Source organism: Barbus barbus, assembly GCF_936440315.1.
Source record: "Barbus barbus genome assembly, chromosome: 27".
In the NCBI taxonomy this organism is placed as follows: Eukaryota; Metazoa; Chordata; class Actinopteri; order Cypriniformes; family Cyprinidae; genus Barbus; species Barbus barbus.
Window position 1 is genome coordinate 28,488,067 of NC_136755.1, and position 14,071 is coordinate 28,502,137.

The 14,071-nt window shown below is 38.6% G+C and overlaps 1 protein-coding gene across 1 annotated transcript in view; it reads left to right on the forward strand.

Annotated features, from left to right (window-relative positions):
* LOC306847483 (histone deacetylase 9-B-like) overlaps positions 1-13,429 on the forward strand; it is a gene marked incomplete at its 3' end in the record, with an annotated part of 30,966 nt that extends 17,537 nt beyond the window's left edge. Inside the window, exons 6-11 of the mRNA XM_079381425.1 lie at positions 789-920; positions 2,099-2,205; positions 4,946-5,068; positions 6,293-6,443; positions 9,850-10,067; positions 13,094-13,429. Coding sequence (XP_079237551.1) covers positions 789-920; positions 2,099-2,205; positions 4,946-5,068; positions 6,293-6,443; positions 9,850-10,067; positions 13,094-13,429 — 1,067 coding nt within the window. The remainder of the gene's footprint in view (positions 1-788; positions 921-2,098; positions 2,206-4,945; positions 5,069-6,292; positions 6,444-9,849; positions 10,068-13,093) is intronic.
* Between the last annotated feature and the right edge of the window lie 642 nt (positions 13,430-14,071).

A 14,071-nucleotide genomic window follows, 5' to 3' on the forward strand; every position in this document is an offset into this window, starting at 1 on the left:
GTAATCACGTCGGGCTCCTGATGTGTGTATGTTTGATGCCCACTCAGCGGTCAGACCGGCAGTAGGTGGCGTCAATCGGGCGGCTGGCTTTCCATCCCAGCCTGAGTAAAATCCAGGGAATTTTGGGACTCCACAGGTCACAGTGGGACAAAAAAAAGAGGATTTCCCCTTTTTTTAAAGCCAAATTTCTCTGTCTCTCTCGCTCTTGCTCTCTCTGTCAGTGCCGATATCTCAGTGTGTGTTTAAACACGGCTACCGTGGAGGTTTGTGGTTGGCAGGCTGGCAGGTACTGGACTCCTACAGCCAGTGGAGATGCTTTTAATGTCCTCCAGATGAACAGTGGAATTGATCTTCCACTTCTTACCTCATTACAGCTGCTAGATATCCCAGAATTCCTCAGTGCGGCTGGACCGCGGCCACACGTTCCCTCGGCAGGTTCTGCGAGCTGCCTGTCAGAACACTTGTATATATGTGTGCTGAGATATCTATTTTTATTATTTTATTTTATTTTTACAGTATTTAATTTTTTTACATTTTATATCTGTATTTGACAGGTCATAAAATAAACTGAATTGTCTTATGTGTCATTTTTAACAATTTCCGGAGAGCAGATTTATTTTATTTTAAGTTTTTATTATTGTTTACCAATACAAATATCTAAATATTCCAAGATACATCTTGAGAATCAAAATGACTTTAAGTCTCATTTACTGAAAAATAATAAAAATGGAGTGAGTTGAATTATTTGAAATAATGACTAACATAATCAGTTTTGTCTGTCCTCTCAGCGTCTGAGCCCAATCTGAAGGTGCGCTCCAGACTCAAGCAGAAGGTTTCTGAGAGACGAAGCGGACCGATACGCCGCAGAGACGGCAGCGTCTTCGTTACGCCGCTGAAAAAACGAACTCTTGAACTAACAGGTGAGCGAACGACCTGCAACCTGAAACACAGATAAACAGCCCTTATATCAGAAAACACTGGTCTGCAGCAAACTACTGTATGTGAATCTCAGCCAATCAGGAGACACAACTGGGGCACGTTCAGGTTCACACCGGTGCATAACGTTTCGCTACGGTTTCCGGGTTGAACGACATGTTTCCTGGAAATGGTGTGCAACGGGGTTTGAGATATGTTGTCTCTTGTTTGGTGGGTGTGTCATATACAAGATATTAGAAGACATGTTTTCGTAAGAGTTTTATAGTAACATAGCATATAAACATGATGATGATGAATTTGTAAGTAAATGTAATTAACATCAAAATAAATTCACAAGAGCAAGTATATTGTTTGCACATTTATTTACATTAAAGGCAAAATAACTGAGAGCACAAGTATAGACCTGGAACTTCTTTAAGTCTGTCTAAATATCATGTAGTAATTGCAATGTCTTCTGGTCCATATCCTTTCATCAGGAAGGTGTGCTAGACACTGATTAATGTAACATAAAAATGCTATATATATTTATATATTTTGCTATTGTATTGTGGAGTGACACTTTCATAAACTTTTCTATGCTCCTCTGATTATATAATGGTACATATTACAATATCATAGCACAACAACAGTGATCAGCAATAATGATAAGCCTAATACTCACAATAAAAATAATAAGGTCATATAGATCATAACAGTCTCGGAGGTAAGAAGTGGATTATCCGTCACCTGAAATGTCTTTTCATCCTGAAATGCAAGGCAAATGTTGGATCACAATAATTAGGGAATAATTAATCCCTTCACTCCATTGGGATGTTCTTTTATTCTGGACGGCAAGGGCAGTTACTGTAACACAGAGCGTATTTTGCAGTATTAAACACGTATTTATACCGATTTCATCAGGCTCTAAAAATTCTTCAAAAAGAACACAAAGAATGACCTTCTCAGCTGCCATAGTTGCAACACTTGCGTCATCAGAACAGGGTGTTCAACGCACCTCCGTTTCCGTTTAATAAACGTTTTGCATCGTTTTTTCGGGGCTGAACGCAGCCCTGATGTCTGACAGACAGACCAATGAGCTTCAGCTGTGGGCGGAGCTCACAGTCAGTATCAGAGCTGACCGCTGTTGTCTCTTTTTTATATTTCCTGTTCTCCTCTCCTCTAGATTCATCAGCCAATGAGAGCCCTGCAGGTTCTGGACCCAGCTCACCCATTGGCTTGTGCAACAATGAGAACGGAGCGTCATACCGGTCCAGCACCACTCAAATCGAGGTACCAAATATGCTCAACTCTCTTCTACATATATATATATATATATATATATATATACACACACATATTAAATAATATATATTTCTAAATAAAAAACTAATTAAATGTCATTTTGAATCTTTAACAATATTTACCACTATCCTGCAAACTATTTGGTTTTACCCATATGTCAGAGAGAACTTTTTATTCATTTAAAATAGAATACAATTTAGTAGTATTTTAGTATTGTATTCACGTATTTATATATTTTAATATATAAATATTTATATTTTAATATTTTTTGTTTGTTTTTAAATAAAACATTTGTTTTTACATAAATATGTCTGTTATGCTGAACGACAATGGAACATTATTTTACCCATATTTTGTCATTTTATTTTCACAAAAGTTATTTGAAACATTAAAGCAGGCACTTTACTTGCATTTAATATGCTTTCTATGTGTTTTGTATCTTTTATCTTTTGTCAATTTAATTTGATTTGGTCACCAAAATATATGTATATATATATTATCCCCATTTATACACCAAAATTAAACAGACCATTTTTGCCACTGAACAAAACCTCTATATAGCTTCTGTTATGACTAACCTCATCACATGACAAATTACTAAATTGTGGGCTGCAAATATTAATAAAAATGTCTGAATGTCATGACATTGGTTAACAAAATATCAAAGGAAGTGGCAAATCAGCAAACAAATATTGCATAAGCATTTCCCTGAGCCATTTTTGCAGTGTCTTTTAAAGAACTGCTGATTTTGTGGAATATTATGCTTGTAAAGTCAAAATAAATCCTCTCTTCACAAACAGGTTAGTGGTCTTCAGCACAGCGGCAGCTGTGGATCAGAGTCTGATGCACTTGCGTGCAGTTTTGTTCCTTTGATTGCATTCTTGAGAACTGAAGCATACAGCCCACAAAACTGATCCCACGTCTCATTACTCTTATCAGACTGGGGTGAAGGAGTGGGGCCCCCAATGATCCGTTGTTTGGAGCTGAGAGTACACAGACCCCGTCCCGGGGCACTCGTACCATCAGCCTGACAAACAAACACCGCCTTTAAAATCACATCAGAACATCAGTGCAGCATGTAGTAGAGTTAGATGGAGTTTGAGGTGTGTGTGTGTGTGTGTGTGTTTGTGTGTGTATGTGTACGGCGGTGCTGTGCTGAACTAACTGTGACAGCTCTTTTCCGCTGTGGTTTTGGCTGTGCTGGTGGCTGGGGAAGGGGGTGAGGGGCTCTAGGATGGTGAGGTTTGTTTCTCCTGTGAAGTTCTGCCCAAGCATTTCCTCACGGGCCGTGGGCCAGAACGCTCCTCTCCTCTCCTCCTGTAGGCACACAGCCGACTGAGTTCATCCTCACAGCCCTACAGCGGGGGACTTCACTGCTTCATGAGCTACAAAACTATGACCTAAAGATGACATCATATCATTAACACTCACACCGTTAACTGATGTTGACTGACATGGTGCAGAACAGCTACCCAAAACACTCTAGAAACCACCTGACAACTACTGGAGAACATTCAGAACACCCTAGCAATCATAAAGAACTGCATAGCACAAAATCCTTTCACAATACCTTAGAAACCACATTGCAACTACTAGGGGACAGAACAGCAACACAATAGAAAACCACTGACAACACTCTAGCAGCCACATAGAACACTATGACAACCACCTGGCAACACCCTAGCAACCCCTCACAACATCCCAGCAGTAAATAGAATGCTATATCAACCACCTGGCAATATCTTAGTAACCAAATACAACACTACAACAACCAGCTGGCAACATCCTTGCAACCAAATAGAACACTATAACATTCACCTGGCAACACCCTAGCAACCCCTAGAAAATATTCAGAACACCCAAGCAGCCACCCAGAACTACATAGCAACACGCAAAAATCATTCACAACATTCTAGTAGCCAATAGAACACTATAACAACCATCTGGCAACCTCTAGCAACCACATAGAACACTATAATAGCTACCTGGCAACACTCTTCCAACAACTAGAGAACATTCAGAACAACCTAGCAACCTCCCAGAACTACACAGCAACACACAAAAACCATTCACATCCTAGCAACCAAATAGAACACTATAGCAACCATCTGTCAACACCCTAACAACCACTGGCAAACAATCATAACACCCTAGCAACCACCCAGCAACACACAAAATCCTCTCACAGTGCCCTAGCAGCCACATAGAACACTATAACAACCACCTGGCAACACCCTAGCAAAAACCAGAGAACATTCAGAACACCCAAGCACTAAAAATCGTTCACAACAATCTAGCCACCACCTACCAACCACTAGAGAACTTTCAGAACACCCTAGCAACTGTCATACCTGCATAGCAACACAGTAAAACATATATAATATGCTAGTCACCACCTAGAACACCCTTGCAACTGCATAGCAATACTCTAGAAACCATCAAGCGTTAAAGCGCTAAACTGAAAATCCCATTGGTCTAAAATTCCATTCCTTATAATTTTACACTTTAATAAATCCTAGAATGTATTCTGGCTGTGATTTTGTCACATCACACCTAGTGACATGCAGTGAGTAAGTTCATATGAGAGGTTACGTCATTGATATAGGAGATCTACTGGTTCTTCTTCTTCAGATGTTCTTGATCTCATGCTGTACTGTTGTTGCTGTGTTTGTGTTCGGCTGCATTATGCAAGAGCTGATGTAATGCTTTCTGTCTGTCTCTCCTCCAGCGCTATCTGTCTCAGGGGGGCGTCCTACAGACGGACGGGTCCATGTCCCTGTTGAATCTCTACACGTCCCCCTCTCTGCCGAACCTCACGCTGACTCTGCACCCTGCTCACGCACACATCTGCGTAAGTTCCTGTCCATCACAGACACGTCAAACTCTACATAGACACAAAAACAAAGACCTCGAAACGTTTTATATAATGTGGTTCTGAACTAGATCACGGCCGGGACACACCAAGGCAGGATCAAACAACTAGCGGCGACGAACTGTTTTGTTGCATGCAACTGGGCTAACCCTAGCTAACCCCTTTGGTTCTACTCGACCCGCCCCGAGCAGGATTCGAACACTAATCACTACTTATTCTACAAAACGGCACAGAATAGTGCATAAGTACGCAAATTATGCATCTAATGTCTCAAACTGCACTCAGAGCTCACAAGATACACAAGTATGCAATGAAAATTCAGATCTCACTTTGAGCTCAGACATTTTTCATGAAATACTGTACCCTATTGGTTTTTCCGCGTTCATTATATAACTCCATACTCTTACTGTATGACAACTTTCAGCTCGTTCAAGAGGAGAAAAATCTGAAAGGTCTCATGAGCTTTGAAAGATCAACCTCTGAGAAATACAAGGCCTAAAGACAAAAGCAGCATGGCCGGCTCTCCTTCTGCTGCGCAACAGATATGAATAGATCCTGCAGAAAAAGCAAGGTATTTTTAGGAGACAGTGAGACACAGAGTCGCATCTATTTGTGGTGAAAGCACAAAATACTGTATGAGGAATGTGCTGCGTGTGTTAGGAGACGATCCTTTTATAGAGAGCAGAGATGAGCCGTGTTTTCACAGAGATGAGCTGCTGTTTGCAGAGGGCATCTCATTTTCTGCTTTCACTGAGTGCTTGTGTGGATTAATGGTGCTCGTGACCTCTGACCCGCGGGATCTTTAGCCCTTAGATAAACAGGCCCTCGGTTTAGGGTTTCAAGGCGTGAGTTTAGCATCTCGTTCATCACGGGCTGTTAAAATCTTAAAGAAATGCTGTCAGGAAAGCGCGTAACATGCCAGAAAATCAAAACACGGATCACTCTTACCGAATACTTTCAACACTTTCACATTTTAAAATAGCTGAATGACTCACTAGGGAGCTCTAAACGTGGCTCGATGATAACGGGCAAATTATGGACGACGCCGGACGCAAACGCTGACTGGATGTGTTTTAAAAAAGCACTGTTATTAATATTTCATATGCTGTTATGGACGTCTCGCTCATGCTTGAGTGGAAATTTGTGTTTAAATGCATAAAAATGTTGAATATTAATAGTGTTTGTGCGATCTGTCTCTTTCAGACGGGAACGGCGCTGAAGGATCGGAGCGTAGAAGGTCTTGCAGCCGCCGTGTCTCCCGTCTCGATGGAGGCTAAAGTGAGCAACGGACAGCAGGCGCTCCTGCAGCACCTCCTGCTGAAGGAGCAGAGACAGCAGAGGATCATGTCACCTGGTGAGCGGAGCGCACAGGAAGTACACGCTCTCTTAAAGTGACAGAGATCAGCGAAAGCCAGAGTTACTATTGTTAACTAAAACTAAAACCATAAAAAACATTCTTTACTTGAAATAAAATAAACATTAAATTAAGTAATAATATATTATCAATAATATATGAGTAATAATTCAGAATATATTATTTAATTAATAATACATTTATGATTTATATTATTGTTATATAATTATACTGAATAATATTATTTACATATTCAGCTTTATTACCAGGTATGTTTGCACATACGAGGAATTTGTTTTGGTGACAGAAGCTCCACAGTGCGACAGAATGACAGCAACAAGACAAGACAGATAATAAAAAAATAATGTACAAATATACAAAATATACAATGTGCAAAATAGCACAAACACAGTATACAAAATAGACAATTTAGTATGTACAGGTATGTTAGGTGTACATTTGAAATGTAATAAGTATGTGTGTTAAATAAAAATAAAAAGTATGATAGTGTTGTGTGTTTCATGTTTATTGTTATTCTAATATTATATCAATAATAGTAAAATAATACTGCAGCAGACAGTATTATTATTGTCAAATAATACTGTGATTCTTTCCAAATCAATGAACAATAATTAGCAATAAATAAATTAACTCTCTATAATATCATTTTCCTTTTCATAACTTATTCTTTCACAGACTGGATCTAAATTTCAGTTTAGTGTGCTGTATGATTTTATGTAGATGTGTAATTTAAATAGTTAGTGTCTTAACTGCATTTAATGAAAATAAAACAAAAATAATCGGTATGCAGTAAAACTGAAGTGGTGCAAAATGGAGTGAATTGCTAACAATGAAATAAAAATTAAATAAAATAAGGATTTAATAGATAGATGTAGCATTACAGTTATAGTAACATTAAAATACAATAAAGTAAACCATAATTAGGAAAGATAAAATATAATAATATTATTAATAAAATATTATTATTAATAATTTGATATACAGGTACATCTAAAAAAAATTGAATATCGTGAAAAAGGCCAATATTTTTTGTCACTCGTTTCAGAAAGTGAAACCCATATATTATATAGATTCATTACAAACAGAGTGAAATATTTCAAGCCTTTATTTCTTGGAATTTTGATGATTATGGCTTACAAAATAATGAAAAGAATTCTGTGTCTCAGAAAATTTGAATATTACATAAGATCAATAAAAAAGGATATTTTAAACAGAAATGTCAGGCTTCTGGAAAGTATGTTCATTTCTATGCACTCAATACTTGGTTGGACCTCCTTTTGCATGAATTACTGCATCAATGCGGCGTGGCATGGAGGTGATCAGGCACTGCTCAGGTGTAATGGAAGCCCAGGCTGCTTTGATAGCGGCCTTCAGGTCATCTGCATTGTTGGGTCTGGTGTCTCTCATCTTCCTCATAGATTCTCTATGGGGTTCAGGTCAGGCGAGTTTGCTGGCCAGTCAAGCACAGTAACACCATGGCCATTGAACCAGATTTTGGTACCTTTGGCAGTGTGGGCAGGTGCCAAGTCCTGCTGGAAAATTAAATCAGCATCTCCATAAAGCTTGTCAGCAGAAGGAAGCATGAAGTGCTCTAAAATTTCCTGGTAGATGGCTGCGTTGACTGTGGACTTCAGAAAACACAGTGGACCAACACCAGCAGATGACATGGCAGCCCAAATCATCACTGACTGTGGAAACTTCACACTGGACTTCAAGCAACATGGATTCTGTGCCTCTCCACTCTTCCTCCAGACTCTGGGACCTTGATTTCCAAATTAAATGCAAAATTTATTTTCATCTGAAAAGAGGACTTTGGAGCACTGAGCAACAGTCCAGTTCTTTTTCTCCACAGCCCAGGTAAGACGCTTCTGACGTTGTCTCTGGTTCAGAAGTGGCTTGGTAGCTCTTTTCCTGAAGACGTCTGAGCGTGGAGACTCTTGATGCACTGACTCCAGCTTCAGTCCACTCCTTGTGAAGCTCTCCCAAGTGTTTGAATCAGCTTTGCTTGACAGTATTCTCAAGCTTGCGGTGCACCTTTTCCTACCCAAATTCTTCCTTCCAGTCAACTTTGCATTTAATATGCTTTGATACAGCACTCTGTAAACAGCCACAGCTTTCAATAATGACCCTCTGTGACTTACCCTCTTTGTGGAGGGCGTCAATGTTCGTCTTCTGGATCATTGCCAAGTCAGCAGTCTTGGTCATTAATTGAAACTCAAATGTAAATATTCTAATATTTTGAGATGCTGATTTTTGACTTTCATGAGCTGTAAGCTCTAATCATGAAGTGAAGTGAGTGAAGTGAAGTGACATACTGCCAAGTATGGTGACCCATACTCGGAATTCGTGCTCTGCATTTAACCCATCCATAGTGCACACACACAGCAGTGAACACACACACACACCGTGAACACACACCCGGAGCAGTGGGCAGCCATTTATGCTGCGGCGCCCGGGGAGCAGTTGGGGGTTCGGTGCCTTGCTCAAGGGTACCTTAGTCGTGGTATTGAGGGTGGAGAGAGCGCTGGACATTCACTCCCCCCACCTACAATCCCTGCCGGCCCGAGACTCGAACCCGCAACCTTTGGATTATGAGTCCGACTCTCTAACCATTAGGCCACGACTTCCCCTTAAATCAAATTTCATCAAAATGAAAACAAAAATACTTTTGAAATGTTTTACTTTACATGTAATGAATCTAAAATATATGAAAGTTTCACTTTTTGAAATAAGTTACAAGAAAAAATGAACTTTTTCACGATATTCAAATTTTTTTAGATGTACCTGTATATCCCAAAGATGCACAAAATCACTTTCACAGACTTTTTCATTAACTCCTGGTGGAATGACCTGCCCAACTCAATCCCAGCTGCCGAATCCTTAGCCATCTTCAAGAATCAGCTAAAAACGCATCCCTTCCATCTTTATTTGACCCTCTAACTCTAGCACTCTCTATTTTAATTCTAATTTATATATCTGTCTGCTTTTTTATAAAAAATAAAAAAAAACACACACACACTTGACCCTCTATCAATTGCATATTTATTCTGTAACTGCTAGCTTTTCTTGAAAAACTTACACTATCTTTCTTTTTCTATTCTATCTACTTGTTTCTTTTAAAAAAATTAGGCTGCATTAGGCTAACCAAGACTTGTCATAGCACTTGCATGTTGTTGCTCTTTTTGTTGGTTTTGATTGCTTCTATTGTTCTCATTTCTAAGTTGCTTTGGATAAAAGCGTCTGCTAAAAGACTAAATAAAAAATAAAATAATTATGTAAATATGTAATATGTATATGTAATTTTTTTAATCTAATATAATTGGAATTTCATTTCTTTTATTTTTACGCCTCTCAGATGTGTAATTCATCTCTCTCTCTCTCTCAGTCACAGGTAGTGTTCCTGTGCTCTCCTCATCTCCTCTGCTGATGAAGGAGCGTTCGTCAGTGAGTTCCCGTGCCAGGTTACCACGGCACCGACCCCTGAACCGAACGCAGTCGGCGCCGCTGCCGCAGAGCACACTGGCTCAGCTCATGCTGCAGCAACAGCACCAAAACTTCATGGAGAAACAGAAACAGCTTCACCAGCACGTCCACATCAGCCAGGTAACCTCACCTCACTCATCTAACACACAGCTCCACCAAGCATTCTGTGATGCAACCCCGACCGAGAAGTGAAAACAAAAGATTGGGTCTTTATTTAAAGGGGTCATCGGATGCCCATTTTCCACAAGTTGATATGATTATTTAGGGTCTTAATGAAAAATGTATAACATTCTTTGGTTAAAATTTCTCAATGGTAGTGTTAAAACATCACCCTTTTTACCTTCTCAAAAACAGCTCTGTTCACAGCGACCCGTTTCGGTGCATGTCCCTTTAAATGTTAATGAGCTCTGCTCATCCCCACCGTGATGAACAGTTCTCTGAGGCTATTAACTTTAGCCGCAGAATTTGCTAACTAGCACATTATTAGGAAAGGCGATTTGCTAAGATTCGTAAAAAAAAAAAACGTTATAGTCACTTCCTCTGTAGGTGAAGCTGGATCACGAATGATTTGTGTTTAGGCAGATCGGGGGGGGGGGGGGGGGGTGCATTCCCTTCAAAAACAAATGTAATCCACTGTGTCTTCAGCAGCTCAGATGTCGGGAGTAAATGACGACTGCTTTGCTCAGTATTACATTCAACAACAAAACACCTCAATCGCTTACGAGACATTCTTGTCTACAATCGCTCCGGCGTCGAAACAATGATGGAGTGATGCCAGCTCATCAGAGCGGGTCTGAGGTAAAACACCACTGTCGATCAACAATCGCCGGAGGGGCCTGTGCAGAACTACGTCACTTTGCCAAGAATCACAGAACAGCCTGATTTGAGACAGTGACCATGATTATTGGGGATTTAAAAAAAAACACTGGGTGTGTACAAACACTGCCAACACACATTTATGTTCAAACAGCATGTAAAAGTGAATTTTGTTCTTTAAAATGAAACTGGTGTTTAAAAGAAGAATAAAGAAATGAAGGGCTCTCATTAAACTTGTCAGGTAAAAAATGTACAGGAAATATAAAATACAATATTACAGTAATTCCCTTCCGGTTTCTTAGTATTGTAATGAGTATGAACATTTAGTTTTTTCAAATTTGAATTAAGAATCATGATTAAGCCAAAATTTGTATTATTTTATTTTATTCCCAGCAGGATGTTTTACTGGGGCTTTTAACACATTTAACTGTTAGACTTGCATTCAAACATTCAACAATTTTCCTTTATTTGACAACTTTTAGAAAAAGTTTGGGTCTTAAAAAGCACTAAAACATCCCATATTACAGGAGAAACTGCATTTTCAAAAACAAGGAAAGCATAGAGCGCTAGCATCATTTAAAGGACAGCATGTCATCAAAACAAAAGGACCATTATGATTTATCATTGTGCTATAGATTTACAGTACATATCTGAAATATACCATAAAAAGACTTTAGTGTTTTGTTTCCAATGTTTTTAAGAGAGTTTCTTAACAGCGACAAAATACAATTTAGCTCACATGAGCCAACTTCAACAGACTTTGTCTGAATTACAAATAGAAACTCCTTTTAAAAACACGAAGACTGGATATTTTAGTATAATTCACACTGGACGCAGGGAAGGAGAGTATCAGAGCGATGACATGATGATGGATGGATTGAAGCACATAAATGTGTCTTTCAGAAGTGCTGAAGAACTGCAGCGTTTTCAACAGATTCCAGTGTGTGTGTGTGTGTGTGTGTGTGCGTGTGTGTTTGCTGTGTGTAACCTGTGTATCCTGCAGTCTGTCTGTGGTCCTCATAGGAGTTTTCAAGGGCTTTTTCTCTTAAACGATGGTGTAAACTGATCTGATTGATGCCTCGTTGAGACAGGAAGTGATTTAATACAAGGAGAGGAAGTGAGTAAATCCCAGCAGGATGTTTTAATGCGGCTGCTTTTAACTCATTTAACATTTAGACATATTTTATATTTTACAATTTAATTTAATTTAGGAAAATTGCACAGTTTTCATTACTAAATCAAAACTGGGCAGTAACTTTATTTTTCATTCAATGCCCCATACACCCATTTTTTTTTTCCTCCTAATAACACTTTGTTTTCTTCCACTATTCAGTATTACTTTCTCTCTATCTCTCTCTTTTTCATTTCCTGAAGGTCTAGTAGAGGATTTTGCAGGCAGACGCTGGCGGCACTTTAACACACACATGTATCCGCATATATAATTTACCCACTCTTTATTTCACACAGCTGCTGTTTTTTGGGGTTGGTATTATTTTACCCGTTTACAGGAGGACTGAGGCCAGAGCGGCAGCGTGTTCGGGAGAGAGATTTAATGAGCCACTTTTACAAGAAGATCCCAAAAACAATGAAAGACCATATTAATGTGTCACTTCTAATTAATTATGACACATAACTGAACAGTTAATGCTGGAATAAAAATAGAGTGCAATAGTGAAACACACTGTTTATAGCTCCAGAAGTACTTTCCCAAAACCTTTTCTCCATATGAACCAAACAAATTGGATTGGATTGGATTGGATTCAATTTATTGTCATTGCACATGTAGGTACAAGGCAACGAAATGCAATAGAGAAGAAGAAATACAGCATAACATGAGGAAAGAGAGGAGAAAAAAAAGTGTCCTCGCACTGCGTTCTTGGAAGAGAACGCAGCGCGAGAACAGACAAAAAACCTCAGCATAAAGCACAGTCAACACAGGAACATAACTTGCATAGTAATCCTAGTTCAGACGAAACAGCCATCCGGCCAGCCGCCATTCAGCGCAAACCCACGGACCCGTTAACGCCTGACAGGATGAAGCGACGAAGGCGTGGGATGGGGTTAGGGAGGTGTATGAGTGTGTGTATGTGTAAGTTCGTGTGAGTTCGTAAATAAATCAGATTAAAACAATAATAATAAATAAATAAATAAAATAACATGTTTAATAAACTTTATAAATAATTGACAGCATTACTTGTCTAAAATATGACCATATATATATGTTCATTCATTCATTCAGTCAGTCAGTCATTCATAAATGTTTGCTTTTCTTAAAATGTTTTCTTATTTAACTTATTTTTCTTTCTTTCTCTCTGGTGTTTGTTCTGTAGGTTCTGTCTCAGTCCATCGAGCAGCTGAGGAATCCCAGAACCCATCTGGAGGAGGAGGAGGAGGAGGAAGAGGGAGCATCTGCAGAGATCACATCGCCTCCTGCTGGAGTCATACGCAGCTTCAGAAATTCTCCGAGCGAACCCGCGGCCGCCCTCGCCAGAGTCATCCACCTCAAAACTGAGCCTGAGGACGGAGAGAGAGAGCAAGAGAGCTGGGACGTGAGAGAGCAGGACACACGGAGACATACAGGTGAAGAACAGGAGCAGAGTTCAGCGCCGATGAAGCCAAGCGACACCGAACACTGTCTGGAAAACATGACGGAAACTGATGTTTGAAAAAGAGAAACAAATGAAGAGAGCAAGGAAGGAAGGAAGGGCTGAATCTCACAAAACTTGTCAAAAACATCTTCAGGTCATATTTTATTTATAAATAAATAGTTATTTGTTTTTAATAAAATATTAGAAAAATTTATAAAATATGACAAAATATTTTGCTTAAAGAAAATATAGCTTTACAGTTTTTTGCATTGTGAATTCTTTTATATATTCTTAATTAAAATGATTATTATACAGTTTTTAACTTGAAAGCAAAATGCTCAGATTCATTACAATACTGAGACATTGGACTTACTGTAATAAAGTAAAAATAAATACAACATTTTCTTTTTATTTAAAGTATAAATTAATCATGGTGCAAAAATGCCACACATAATATAATATTAATTTTGCATTACATATTTAAAAAAAAATTAATCAGGGTGGTAAGATTGTAATTTACTGTAATACAGTAAAAAATACTAAATTTGTTTAAGCATTATTCAGTCAAATATTTAGAACAAATGCTGCCATTGTACAATAAATACTACAAATAATATAACATTAATTTTGCATTACATAATTTTAAAAAATTTAAAGAAAAATTTTCACAGTGATACAGTAAAATGACTACATTTTATGTTTATTTAAGCATTAAAAACA